Source organism: Spermophilus citellus (genome assembly GCF_964194105.1).
Source record: "Spermophilus citellus genome assembly, chromosome: 9".
Taxonomy (NCBI): domain Eukaryota; kingdom Metazoa; phylum Chordata; class Mammalia; order Rodentia; family Sciuridae; genus Spermophilus; species Spermophilus citellus.
In genome coordinates this window covers 74228971-74243255 of record NC_138191.1, presented here as the reverse complement: position 1 = coordinate 74243255, position 14285 = coordinate 74228971, and the positions used below count along the sequence as shown (strand labels likewise).

At 35.7% G+C, this 14285-nt stretch overlaps 1 protein-coding gene across 3 annotated transcripts in view; it reads left to right on the top strand.

The window, feature by feature from the left end:
* MIGA1 (mitoguardin 1) overlaps positions 1 to 14285 on the top strand; it is a 76416-nt gene that overhangs the window by 49270 nt on the left and 12861 nt on the right. For 2 of the 3 annotated variants that reach the window (XM_081308888.1, XM_081308886.1), the window contains exons 9-12: positions 9061 to 9179; positions 9448 to 9520; positions 10325 to 10411; positions 12382 to 12480. In XM_081308888.1, the coding sequence (XP_081165014.1) occupies positions 9061 to 9179; positions 9448 to 9520; positions 10325 to 10411; positions 12382 to 12480 (378 nt within the window). The remainder of the gene's footprint in view (positions 1 to 9060; positions 9180 to 9447; positions 9521 to 10324; positions 10412 to 12381; positions 12481 to 14285) is intronic. The other variant, XM_081308887.1, reaches the window with a different exon arrangement.

Genomic DNA, 14285 nt, shown 5'->3' with positions numbered 1-14285 from the left:
GTGAGGGGCTGGGATTGTGGCTTAGCTGTAGGGTACTCCCCTAGCACGTGGGAGGCCCTGGGTTAGATCCTCGGGACCACATAAAAATAAATAAAATAAAGATATTGTGTCCAGTTACAACCAAAAAATAAATATTAAAAAAAAATCACATATGACCAGTTTTACTTCATAATATCTGCATTTTTTATGGCAGATTTGTGGTATTGTCTTTTTTCATTTAAACAGTATTATGTATCTTCAATGATGTGAGAATTTATTCTGTCATGTTAGAAAGATTTAGGTGCTTTAGGTGTTCAGTTACTTTGTGTCCTAAACCTTGATTCTCCCTTTTTTAAAGCAGTACTAATCTACAGTCTCTCTCTTTCTTTCTTTCTTTCTTTCTTTTTTAGTTGTCAATGGGTTCTTATTTGTTTGTTTATTTATGTATGGTGCTGAGATTTAAACTGAGTGCCTCACACATGCTAGGTGAGCACTCTACCACTGAGCTACAACCCCAGTCCTACAGTCTCTTTCATCCTTTAAAGATTTTTCTGTATATTTTAACCATTGCTAACAGAGTCACCTCCTGAATTATTTGCATTTAAAAATTTTTTTATTTGTTCTAATTAGTTATACATGACAGTATAACAGGCAGGCATAAGCCACTAAGTTTGGTGGTTAAGTACACTTAAAACAATTCTCATGGAAAACAAAATGTATGAATATATATAAGAAGAACTCAGTATCCAAGAAACATCTTAGGAGTGGTAGAAGGGAATAAAAGTATGATCTCTGAATACAAATGTTCCAAATTAAATTTTTTTATGTTATAAGAAATGTTTGTTAAATTATTTTAAATTACATTTACTATAATGTGAAGCACTTAATTAGGGAAAACTGTTATAATGAGGAAGGTTATTAAGAAAATAAGATCAAAAATCTTTGGGAAGTAAAACAGTGTTTGAGCATATAAGAATTTTATGCAGAGTTATCAGAAAGAACTGGATGCCGTAGCTCAGTTGTAGAGTACTTGCATGCACAAGGCACTTGGTTCAGTCTACAGCACAAGGGGATGGGAAGAATTAGCAGAAAGATTTCTTGCCTGTTTAAAACAGTTCTGCACATAAGCTTTTCTCTAAGCTTGTCAATCATTTGTGAAACTGATTAATACGATTTCCCTATATAAGCTTTGCTGGACATTGATTTGTAACCACAGTTGAAAAGTCTTTCTTTTCTAAAGTATAGCAGACACTTGGCTTTAAAAAAAAAAAAAGAAGTCTTTTCTTTTTTATTTATTTTTTTATATAATAGCTTCATAGAGATGTAAGTCACATGCCAATTAATGCAGCCTCTTGAAGTGTACAGTTCAGTGATTTTTAGTATATTCACAGAGTTGTGCAAACAATGCTACATTTTAATTCCAGAATATTTTTATTATCCCTAAAATAAACATGCACCTAGCAGCACCTCAAAAAAAAGGAAGAAAGAAAGAAAGAAAAGAAAATGTCTTATAGTCTCCTTCACAAACCCCAAAATCAAAATTGTCAAAATCAAAATTTTCAGAACTCCAAAACCACCTCGGGTGCAATGGAGCACAACACCTGTAAATCCAGCAACTTGGGAGGCTGAGGCAGAAGGATCATGAGTTCAAAGCCAGCCTCAGCAACTTAGCAAGACTCTAAGCAATAATTTAGCCAGAACTTGTCTCAAAATTAAAAATTTTTTAAATGGATTGGTGATGTGGCTCCATGGTTAAGTATCCCTGGGTTCAATCCCTGGTACTAAACAAAACAAAACAAACAATAACAACAACAACAAACAAACAAACAAAAAAAACCCTAAAAACTGAGAATAGACTAGCAAAATTTCAGAGTATTTATTTAAGAAAAATGGTAGACTTCTTATAAGAGCTTTGTACATTTTTAATCTGCTCAGTTCCTATCTCTCTCTTTCTCTCTATGGTAGTGTTGAAAACCAAATATTATAATTATGGTTGGGAAAAAACAGTCTGGCAGCCACTGGAAGGAACTTAAGGGCATTGACACTTCCTGAAAGATCCATCCCTAGAGAATTGACAATGCCGGACCCCTATAGCAGCTATAGCAGCTCGTTGCAAATTCCATTCTCAGGTCTTATCTTTATGTGACCTAATTTGGAGTTCACTCTGTGCACAAAGTACCTTTTTAAAAAGAATCAGTAGCAGTTGTTTGCCATCACAGGTACCTAAAGTGATAATACCAGATGGAGCAAAAGAGAAACTTACCAAGAACCTTAAAAGGAAAAACTGGGCAATGAGATGTTCAAAAGAGGCTTTGGAAAACTCCATCATATTCCTGGAAATCCAGAAAGTCACATGCACGTATAGTGCTATGCACACAGCTAGGAAGAAACATAGACATCCCTAGTCCCTCACCTCTGGCTGACCTTGATATTCTGTATAAGCAAGAAATATAACTTAAGTCATACAAAAGAAAAAATATTGATTAATTAGACTTTATTAAAATTGAACTTTTGTGCCTCAAAGGACACCAACAAAAAGTGTAAAGATAACAGAATAGGAGAAAATATTTGTAAATTATATATCTGATAAAGAGCTTGTATTTAGCACTGTTTTTTCTAGTTCTGTGAAGAATGTCATTAGTATTTTTTTTCTCTTTTTTTTATTTTATTTATTTTTTATTGGTTGTTCACAACATTACAAAGCTCTTGACATATCATATTTCATATATTAGATTGAAGTGGGTTATGAACTCCCAATTTTACCCCAAATGCAGATTACAGAATCACGTCAGTTACACATCCACAATTTTACATAATGCCCTATTAGTAATTGTTGTATACTGCTACCTTTCCTATCCCCTACTATCCTCCCTCCCCTTCCCTCACATCTTCTCTCTCTACCCCATCTACTGTAATTCATTTCTCTCCTTGTTAATTTTCCCATTCCCCTCACAACCTCTTATATGTAATTTTGTATAGCAATGAGGATCTCCCTTCATTTCCATGCACTTTCCCTTTTCTCTCTCTTTCCCTCCCATCTCATGTCTCTGTTTCAAGTTAATCTTTTCTTCCTGCTGTTCCTCCGTACTCTGTTCATAGTTGCTCTCATTATATCAAAGAAGACATTTGGTATTTGTTTTTTAGGGATTGGCTAGCTTCACTAAGCATAATCTGCTCTAGTGCCATCCATTTCCCTGCAAATTCCATGATTTTGTCATTTTTTAGTGCTGTGTAATATTCCATGGTGTATAAATGCCACATTTTTTTTTTTATCCATTCATCTATTGAAGGGCATCTGGGTTGGTTCCACAGTCTAGCTATTGTGAATTGTGCTGCTATGAACATCGATGTGGCAGTATCCCTGTAGCATGCTCTTTTAAGGTCTTCAGGGAATAGTCGGAGAAGGGCAATAGCAGGGTCAAATGGTGGTTCCATTCCCAGCTTTCCCAGGAATCTATTGGCCGCACCAATTTGCAGTCCCATCAGCAATGTACAAGTGTACCCTTTTCTCCACATCCTCGCCAGCACTTGTTGTTGTTTGACTTCATAGTGGTTGCCAATCTTACTGGAGTGAGATGGTATCTTAGGGTGGTTTTGATTTGCATTTCTCTGACTGCTAGAGATGGTGAGCATTTTTTCATGTACTTGTTGATTGATTGTATATCCTCCTCTGAGAAGTGTCTGTTCAGGTCCTTGGCCCATTTGTTGATTGGGTTATTTGTTATCTTATTGTCTAATTTTTTGAGTTCTTTGTATACTCTGGATATTAGGGCTCTATCTGAAGTGTGAGGCGTAAAAATTTGTTCCCAGGATGTAGGCTCCCTATTTACCTCTCTTATTGTTTCTCTTGCTGAGAAAAAACTTTTTAGTTTAAGTAAGTCCCATTTGTTGATTCTTGTTATTAACTCTTGTGCTATGGGTGTCCTATTAAGGAATTTGGCGCCCGACCCCACAATATGTAGATTGGAGCCAACTTTTTCTTCTATCAGACGCAGAGTCTCTGATTTGATATCAAGCTCCTTGATCCATTTTGAGTTAACTTTTGTGCATGGCGAGAGAAAGGGATTCAGTTTCATTTTGTTGCATATGGATTTCCAGTTTTCCCAGCACCATTTGTTGAAGATGCTATCCTTCCTCCATTGCATGCTTTTAGCCCCTTTATCAAATATAAGATAGTTGTAACTTTGTGGATTAGTCTCTGTGTCCTCTATTCTGTACCATTGGTCCACCCGCCTGTTTTGGTACCAGTGCCATGCTGTTTTTGTCACTATTGCTCTGTAATATAGTTTGAAATCTGGTATCACTATACCGCCTGATCACACTTCCTGCTAAAATTGCTTTTGCTATTCTGGGTCTTTTATTTTTCCATATGAATTTCATGATTGCTTTATCTATTTCTACAAGAAATGCCGTTGGGATTTTGATTGGCATTGCATTAAACCTATAGAGAACTTTTGGTAATATCGCCATTTTGATAATGTTAGTTCTGCCTATCCATGAACAGGGTATATTTTTCCATCTTCTAAGATCTTCTTCTACTTCTCTCTTTAGGGTTCTGTAGTTTTCTTTTTTTTTTTTTTTTTTTTAAGAGAGAGTGAGAGAGGAGAGAGAGTGAGAGAGGAGAGAGAGAATTTTTAATATTTATTTTTTTTTAGTTCTCGGCAGACACAACATCTTTGTTTGTATGTGGTGCTGAGGATCGAACCCGGGCCGCACGCATGCGAGGCGAACGCGCTACCGCTTGAGCCACATCCCCAGCCCCTGTAGTTTTCATTGTATAAATCTTTCACCTCTTTTGTTAGGTTGATTCCCAAGTATTTTATTTTTTTTGAGGATATTGTGAATGGAGTGATTTTCCTCATTTCCGTTTCAGAAGTTTTGTCACTGATATACAGAAATGCCTTTGATTTATGCATGTTGATTTTATATCCTGCCACTTTGCTGAATTCATTTATTAGTTCTAGTAGTTTCTTTGTAGATCCTTTTGGGTCTTCTAGGTATAGAATCATGTCGTCCGCAAATAGTGATAATTTAAGTTCTTCTTTTCCTATTTTTATGCCTTTAATTTCTTTTGTCTGTCTAATTGCTCTGGCTAGTATTTCAAGGACTAAATTAAATAGAAGTGGTGAGAGAGGGCATCCCTGTCTTGTTCCAGATTTTAGAGGGAATGCCTTCAACTTTTGTCCATTCAGAATGATGCTAGCCTGAGGCTTAGCATAGATAGCTTTTACAATGTCAAGGTAAGTTCCTGTTATCCCTAGTTTTTCTAATGTTTTGAACATAAAGGGATGCTGTACTTTTTCGAGTGCTTTCTCTGCATCTATCGAGATGATCATATGGTTCTTATCTTTAAGTCTATTGATGTGGTGAATAACATTTATTGATTTCTGTATATTGAACCATCCTTGCATCCCAGGGATGAATCCTACTTGATCATGGTGCACAATTTTTTTGATGTGTTTTTGTATTCGATTCGCCAGAATTTTATTGAGGATTTTTGCATCTAGGTTCATTAGAGATATTGGTCTGTAGTTTTCTTTCTTTGAGGTGTCTTTGTCTGGTTTCGGAATCAGGGTGATGTTGGCCTCATAGAATGAATTTGGAAGAGCTCCCTCTTTTTCTATTTCCTGAAATAACTTGAAAAGTATTGGTATTAATTCTTCTTTAAAGGTTTTGTAAAACTCTGCTGTATACCCATCCGGTCCTGGGCTTTTCTTGGTTGGTAGTCTTTTGATTGCTTCTTCAATTTCATCCATTGATATTGGTCTGTCACATTGTGTGTATCCTTCTGACTCAGTCTGGGCAAATCATATGACTTAAGAAATTTATTGATGTCTTCACTATCTTCTATTTTATTGGAATATAGGTTTTCAAAATAATTTCTAATTGTCTTCTTATTTCTGTAGCATCTGTTGTGATATTGCCTTTTTCATCCCGTATGTTAGTAATTTGATTTCTCTCTCTTCTTCTCTTCGTTAGCATGGCTAAAGGTCTGTGGATCTTATTTATTTGTCATTAGTATTTTGATGGGGATTGTCTTGAATCTATATATTGCTTTTGGTAATGTGGCCATGTTAACAGTATTAATTCTGCTTATCTGTGAACACGGGAGGTCTTTCCATCTGAGGTCCTCTTCAATTTCTTCAATTTCTTCAGTGTTCTGTTGTTTTCATTGTAGAGGTATTTCACCTCCTTGGTTAGATTTATTTCTAAATTGTTTTGTTTTAGTGTTTTGTTTTAGTGTTTTGTTTTGTTTTGTTCTGTTTGCAGCTATTGTGAATGGAATTGTTTTCCTGATTTTTTTTCTCAGCAGATTCATTATTGGTATTTAGGAAAGTTACTGGTTTTCATATGTTGATTTTGCAACCTGCTACTTTGATGAATTTATTAGCACTAGCAATCTTTTGGTGGAGTTTTTTGGATCTTCCAAGTATAGGATTATATCATCTGCTAACAGTAATAATTTGACTGCTTCCATTCCTATTTTTATCCTTTTTATTTTCTTGATCTGGCAAGAGTTTGTATTTAGAATGTGTAAAGAAATTTTATAACTCAATAATAAATGAATAAATAACCCAATTTAAAAATGGGCATCCAGGCCAGGTGTGATGGTGTACGCCTGTAATCCCAGTGATTTGGGAGTCTGAAACATGAGTATCACAAGTTCAAAGTCAGCCTGAGCAACTTAGTGAGACCCTCAGAAACTTAGCTAGACTCTGTCTCAAAATAAAAAATGGGCTAGGGATGTGGTTCAGTGGTAAAGGGCTCCTGAGTTCAATCCTAGTACCAAAAAAAAAAAAAGCATCCAGGTGGTGCTTGCCTATAAATCCCAGCTACTTGGGAGACTGAGGTAAGAGGATCACAAGTTCAAGCCCAGCTTGAGAAATTCAACAAGACTCTGTCTCAAAATAAAAAATAAAAAAGGGCTAAGGTGGGTAGTTCAGTGGGAGAATGCCCCTGGAATTAATCCCCAGTACCAAAAAATAAAATAATTTCTTAAAAAGGCAAAGCAATTGAATAGACTTTCTCAAAAGAAAATATATAAATGGTCTATAAAAATGAAAAAATATTTAGCATCATTAGTTATTTGAGAATTCAGATCTTTCACATCCACTCTGGTAGATGTATTCAAAAAGATGGACAAGAACAGTTGTTATTGAAAATAAGTAAAAATATGAAGTCTGTTACATTGTTGATCATATTAGAAAATGGGCAGCCAGTGTAAGATAGTCTGGAAGTTCCCTAAAAAGTAAAACCAAGTTACCATCTAATCCTCTCATTCCTAGGGGTATACCAGGAGAATTGAAAACATCTATCTACACAAAACCTTATACACAAATATTCATAGCAGCTATACTCATGATAGCCAAAATGTTAAAACAAATGTCCATCAGTTGTGAGGAATGGATAAACAAAATATGGTATATATTCATACAATGGAATTTTATTCAGCTATAAAAACAAGTGAAGTACTAATATAGGCTACATCATGATTGAACCTTGAAAACATTATGCTAAGTGAAAGAAGCCAGACATAAAAGGACACATATTGTTTGATTTCATTTATATGAAATTTTCAGAGTAGGGAACTCCATAGAGCCTGCAAATAGATGGTGGTTTACAGGATCTAGGGAAAAGCCAGGGTTGAGAGAGATTACTGAAGGGTAGGGGGTTTCTTGGTGGAGTGATAGAAATGTTCTCAAATTAGAAAATAGTGCTTGTTGCATAACTCTGAATTTACCAAAAGCACTGAGTTGTATGCTTTAAAAGGGTGAATTTTGTGGTATGTAAATTGTATCTCAGTAAAACTATTATATAAAAGAAAATGTAGCTAGACACAGTGGTACATACCTGTAATCCCACCTACATAGGAGACAAGGTAGAAGATTGTGACTTTGAGGCAGCCTGGGAAATATAGCAAAACCTGTCTCAAAATAAAATCAAAAGGGCTGGGGCCAGGCATGATGGTGCACACTTGTAATCCCAGCTACTTGAAAGACAAAGGCAGGATGATCACAAGTTCGAAGCCAGCCTTGGTAATTTAATGAGACCTTGTCTCAAAACAAAGAGGATTGAGGATGTAGCTCACTGGTAAAGAGCTGATCCCCAGTATCACCCCCTAAAACAAAACAAAAAATAAAAATAAAAAACAATGGGGAAATTGGGAATGGGAATGTAGCTTAGTGAGCAGCACTTGCCTAACATGGGCAAGACCCTGGGTTCCCCAGTAACACAAGGGGAAAAAAGTGCAGTGTATCATTAAATGGATCACTTCATATTGAAAAATAAAATTACTCCAGAGGATTTTTGTTAAGTTGGCTCCTCTGTAGTATTTGCAGTTATTTTTTAAATGAACTGTCAGAAGGCTGGAATTTGTAGAGTTGTTTTGCTAGTCAGAGGAACATGACTTTGAGTTACACAAAGTTTAATCAAAGCTAAATATAAGACAGAATTTCTTAGAATAGCCAAGTCAAGCTTATTTCCATGTTTTTGTAGAAAGTTTTGCTTCATGAGTTATACTTTTAAGTACTCTTTGGATGATAAAAATCCTCCTACTCCTACTCCTCATCCTTCTCTCTCTCTCTCAACACTACTGGGGATTGAACCCAGGCTTTGCACATGTTAGACAAATGCTCTACCACTGAGCCAACCCTTTTTATTGTATTTTGAGACAGAGTTTTGCTAAATTGCCCAGGCTGTGTTCAAACTTATGATCCTCCTGCATCCTGCCTCAGTCTCCTAAGTAACTTGAACTACAGGCATGAACTACCACACCTAGCTTCTCTCTCTTTTTCTAATGCATCCTGTTCAGTTATTATTATTGATAAATAATAAGATATTGCTTATTTATGTACCCTGTGAATTTAAATGTTTGGATTCAAAATGAATGAAGCTTCCTAACAAAATTTTACTCCTTAACAACTGAATTTTGAAGTAAATTAGGTTTTATTAGCTATAAAATGTTGGTGAAGATTTTGTTTTAATCAAATTTAGCATATTTTGATAATAGGGAAATCCCATTTTTTTCTTTTAGTTCCTCCTGTTGTATCAGTGTCATCTGTGTTAACACTGTATTCCTAGCTTGCAGAACACAGAGAAATACGGCATACCTACAGCCTGGAGTCTTTTTGCCGCTGCCCTTTTTATGAAGAAGCCATGCATTTAGTTGAAGAAGGAAAAATTTACTCCAGAGTACTGAGGTACCTCTCCAGTTTAGCATATGTTTATGGAAAATATTAAGTTGCTGTTAGTATGTTTGTGTGGTATTTATTGAAACTATGTTTATGAGGATAAAGAAAAATGTTTTTGGTCCTGTTAGAAAAGAAATTCTTTCACATGTTCTGTCAGTATAGGGAAGATATATATTTTATATTGAGGTCCTGAGGTTTAGCCTTGTTTGAGTTCATATTTGTACTCAGCTTGACCTTGAATGAAGTTTAACAGTTGTCTTCCCTATTTATTACACAGAACTGAAATGTTGGAGTGCCTGGGAGACAGTGATTTTCTTGCCAAACTTCATTGTATTCGACAGGCTTTTCAGGTATTTTTTCAGACATTAAGTGACTTTACCTACCACTCATCTTTACCTTTTTGATATAAAGCCTACTAGGGTATATTTTTCCTCCCTGCTAATTGGTTTCCATTTGTCATTGTACTTTTCCGTGGCTCCCAAGTCCACTGCACTTTGTCAAATCAGTAATAGTATTTTGATGCTATAAGTATCTAAAAATGGCTGCTTAGGAGCTGGGCATGGTGGTGAACACCTGTAATCCTAACAACCCAGGAAGTTGAGGCAAGAGTATCCCAATTTTGAGGCCAGCCTCAGTAATTTAATAAGACCCTGTCTCAAAATAAAAAATAAAAAGGGCTGGGGGATATAGCACAGTGGTAAAGCACCCCTGGGTCAAATCTCCAGTACCTAACCCCCTCAAAAAAAGCTGAGCTTGTAGCTCAGTGAACCCCTGAGTTCAGTCCCCCAATACTGCTCAAAAAGAGTTGGGGCTATTTAAAAATCATCCTTATTATTATCAACTGGTTTGTATTTTAGGATTTTTAAAAGTCATTTTCTAAAAAAAAATGAAGTCTTATATTTGGGGACTATATAAATTTATTTTAGACTTTTTGATTATATTGAACAAAATCTAATTTCAGATTTATCTCCCTTTAATATTTTTTTTGTTCATAGGTTTCAAGAGCTTTTTATTTTAATGTGGACTTTTTTTAATTTAGTAAATGCAATGTATTAGCTATATTAAGGTTATTTATGTGTGGATGTTTATAAAGTTGGATGTCCAATTTTATTATAGGTCTCTTTTTACTTTGTTTGGGATGGATATTTTTTTAGGTGATTCTTTCAGAAACAGCCAACAGGATATTCCTTGCAGAGAGTGGAAGGAAAATTTTATCAGCTTTAATTGTGAAAGCACGAAAGGTAAACTACTTTTGCTAGCAAGTTTTTTTATTATTATTTTCATTTAACTGAAGATTAAAGTACATTAGTTTTTTAATGGTTGAAAAGTTTTTGTAGATAGTTGCAAAGGTTCACATATTAAAAATAATCTAGGGGTTGGGGTTGTAGCTCAGTGGCAGAGCACTTGCCTAGCATGTATGAGACACTGGGTTCAATTCTTAGCACCACATACAAATAAATAAAAAATAAAGGTACATCAACAACTCAAAAATATTTTTAAAAATAATAATAATAATCTAAAGCTGGTTGCAGTGGAGCACGCCTGTAATCTCAGCAGCTTGGGAGGCTGAAGCAGGAGGAATGTGAGTTCAAAGCCAGCCTTAGCAGTAGCAAGATACTAAACAACTCAAGTGAGACCCTGTCTGTAAATGAAATATAATATAGGGCTGGGGATGTGGCTGGTGGTCGAGTGCCCCTGAGTTCAATCCCTAGTACCCGCCCCCCAAAAAAATAATAATCTAAGCCAAGCTGTGCATAGTGACACAAACCTATAATCCCAGCAACTAGGGAAACTGAAGCAAGGGGATTGCAAGGCCAGCCCGGGCAACTTAGTGAGACCTTGTCTCAAAATTAAAAAATAAAATGGCTAGGGATGTGGCTCAGTAGTTAAGCACACCTGGGTTCAACCCCTGGTACTAAAAAAAAAGAAAAAGAAAAAAACTAGGGATGTAGCTCAGTGGCAGAGCATCCCTGGGTTCTATCCCCAGTATCACAAAATTATCATCATCATCATCATCATCATCATCATCATCATCTAAACTGGACATGCAGCTCATGCCTGTAATCCCAGCTGCTTTAGAAGCTGTGGCAGGAAGACCTCAAGTTTGAGACCAGCCTGGACAATTTAGTGAGACACTGTCTCAAAAAGGAGTGTGAAAGTAGCTAAATGGTAAGTACTTACCTAGGATGCTTACCTAGGTTCAATCCCCAGCACCTCAAAATAATAGTAAAATCATCATCATCATCATCATCATCATCATCATCATCATCATCCAAAGAGCATTGATTTCTACTTGGGTTGTTATTTCCTATGTATAATATCCATTCCTTTTTGACTAAGTTGTTTGGCATGAATTATTCCCAATTTGCCATAAAGTTTGTGATTGTCATGGTAAGATCGTCATTAGATCTACTATTATAGCCACCACTGTTGTTATGACTAATAATACCTCCTCTTTTACCTTCCTTAATCCTGTTCAGGAAGAAGGTTAAAGGACAGAATATCCAGAAATATTCTGGAATACAAATAGAGATGCCTCTTACTTATCTTCATGGGACTGAATAAAGTAGATACAAGGACAGAACTTCATTCAGACTATAAGGAATCACTTTATTTTATGCAGTTATCCACATGATGAGAGAAAAAATAAATAAAACAGGGCCTTCCTTGAATCATTTGCATGTACTTGGTTTTCAGATACAATTCCTTTCGACTCAGTTCCCTCATTTATATAATAGAATTATATTTAAATAAATGATAAATGGGAAAACAACTTAAAATGTAAAGTATTAAGTAAACATAAGGTGATATTAACTACTTGTAATTCCCAGAGTAAATCTTGTGTTCCTTTCTTGGCTTTCTCATAGCAGATAAAACCAGGAATTTGAACTTGAGTTCTTCCAAAAGGAGAGGAACCACAAAAGCATCTCATAATGGCTGCTAAAGCATATTTTCATCTTAAAGATTGACCTAAATAGGCATACATATTTGAGTAATAAACAATTTGAGTTGACCTTTTATTACCATTCTCATTCTTGACTTCTGAAAAATATTAGAAAAACAAAAGAGTAAATGAAATAAATGTGCATACCTTGAAAAATTATTTCAATTCAGTTACTTAAAATAATTAAGATTCAGCAAACTTACTTGAAAAGCAACTTATTTATTTTGTAGGCTTGAGTTTAGGATTAAAATGTATTTTCATCTGCAGAATCCAAAGAAGTTTGAAGATGTTTTTGATGAAATGATGTATTTTTTAGAGCAAACTGATCACTGGGCTAGTACTGAAATGGAACTTGCTGCCAGAGGGGTAAATTCAAAATTTTTATAATTTCTAAACTTTTCTTCATTATTTGTGCATGTTTATGTGAGTCGAGGCCTTTGTTTCATTGTTAAGTGATAGTAAAACCAATTATGTGGTGGTAGGGCAGTGTTCTGACAGAGTCATAAACAATAGAAACTGTACTTTTTTATACTTGGGCCAATTGTGGTAAATAGTTTTTAAAAAACCTTCGTTTCCTCTATTCACCCCTCTTTCCTTCCTCCTTTCTTTCCTACCTTCTTTCCATCTAAAAGTCAATTGGCAATCTCCAGCAGGGCAGTAATGGTGTCCTATGCAAGTGGTTTTAGATAGGACAATAGTCTGCTCAGTGGAGCTGGGGATTGGTTACAAGAATTGAACAAATAAATTTATTGAGAAGAATCAGAGGCAGATTCTTACTGTTGGAGAAGGAAGGTATAAAAAGTCAAGATTAGAATTGGAGCTATCAGTGTGAATTTATAGATTCTAATATATATTATTGTAGAAATAAATATAAATAGAAAAATTTGCATGTACATAAATAATATTTCCTAGCTCTGTCCATTGAGAGGATCTGGAAGCAACAATATTACAAAAAAAAATTATTCTCAGCACACAGATCTTGGATTTCTAATGACCACATTCCACTAAAAACAAACTAGGACTCCTTGGGAAAATAACTTATTTCAGTGCCGAGACAGAAAGAGCACATGATAAGCCTGGAGCATCTTGTTGTAGTAGCTTAAAGAATGAATTTAAAAGGCACCAAAAGGCATTCTAAGCAGGAAAAAACAGGTTTATAACATAGAGGCATAATTTTTCCTTCTATAGTGTTCCTTTATTCAATGAATGGGATCAGTATCCTTTCTGTTCTATAAGCCAGAAACCTCAGTCTCATCCTTTACCCTTCCCTGGTCCTCTCCCACTTTTTCATATTCATCTCTAAGTTTTGTCAATTTTATCTCTTAAATATATTTTAATGTCTTCAACTTTTCTCTATTTCTGTTTCTACTATCTTGGCCTAAGTGTCTGTTGCCTTTCTTCTGACCCACCTCAGAATCTTTGTGTTCCTTGAATCCCTGCCTGGCCCCCAACTGCCACCACCACTTTACTCTTTCCATTCTCTGTTCCACTCTCTACACTGTTACCAAAATGATCTTCAAAAAATACAGTTGGAGCTGGGTGTGGTGTTGCACACCTGTACTTCCAGTGACTCAGGAGGCTGAAGCAGGAGGATCACAAATTCAAAGCCAGCCTCAGCAACTTAGTAAGGCCCTAAGCCACATAGTAAGACCCTGTCTCAAAATAAATAAATAAAAAGTGATGGGGATGTGGCTCAGTGGTTAAGCACCCCTGGGTTAGATCACGAGTACAATCAATCAATCAATCATGGGTCTCTCTCTTCTATCATCCCCAACCCCATACTGCACCCCAAATATTGTGAGAATGAAATGGAATCTCATTCACATGGGCCATAAATCCCTGCAGGATCCAGCCCTTCATTCTTGGATCTTGCCAATCTCTTGTAGAGTACTACTCCATTCTTTCAATGATTTCTTTCAATTCAACACCATTTTGTTCCTTCTCACCTTAAAGTCTCTGGTTAAGAATTTTTTCTACCTGGGAAGCCTCATTCCCCAAGAAAAGCTCTGTCTGGCATCCAGCTTAAAATCAAAATCTCCATTTTTGACTCTCATGTACTTTCTCATTTATTGTGCTTGTCAGAGTTTGTCATTGGATTTTTGTGAGATTATTTTGTTGCTGTTTTCCCGACTAGACAAAAGGCATCAGTTTGCTTACTGTAGAAGTCTAAG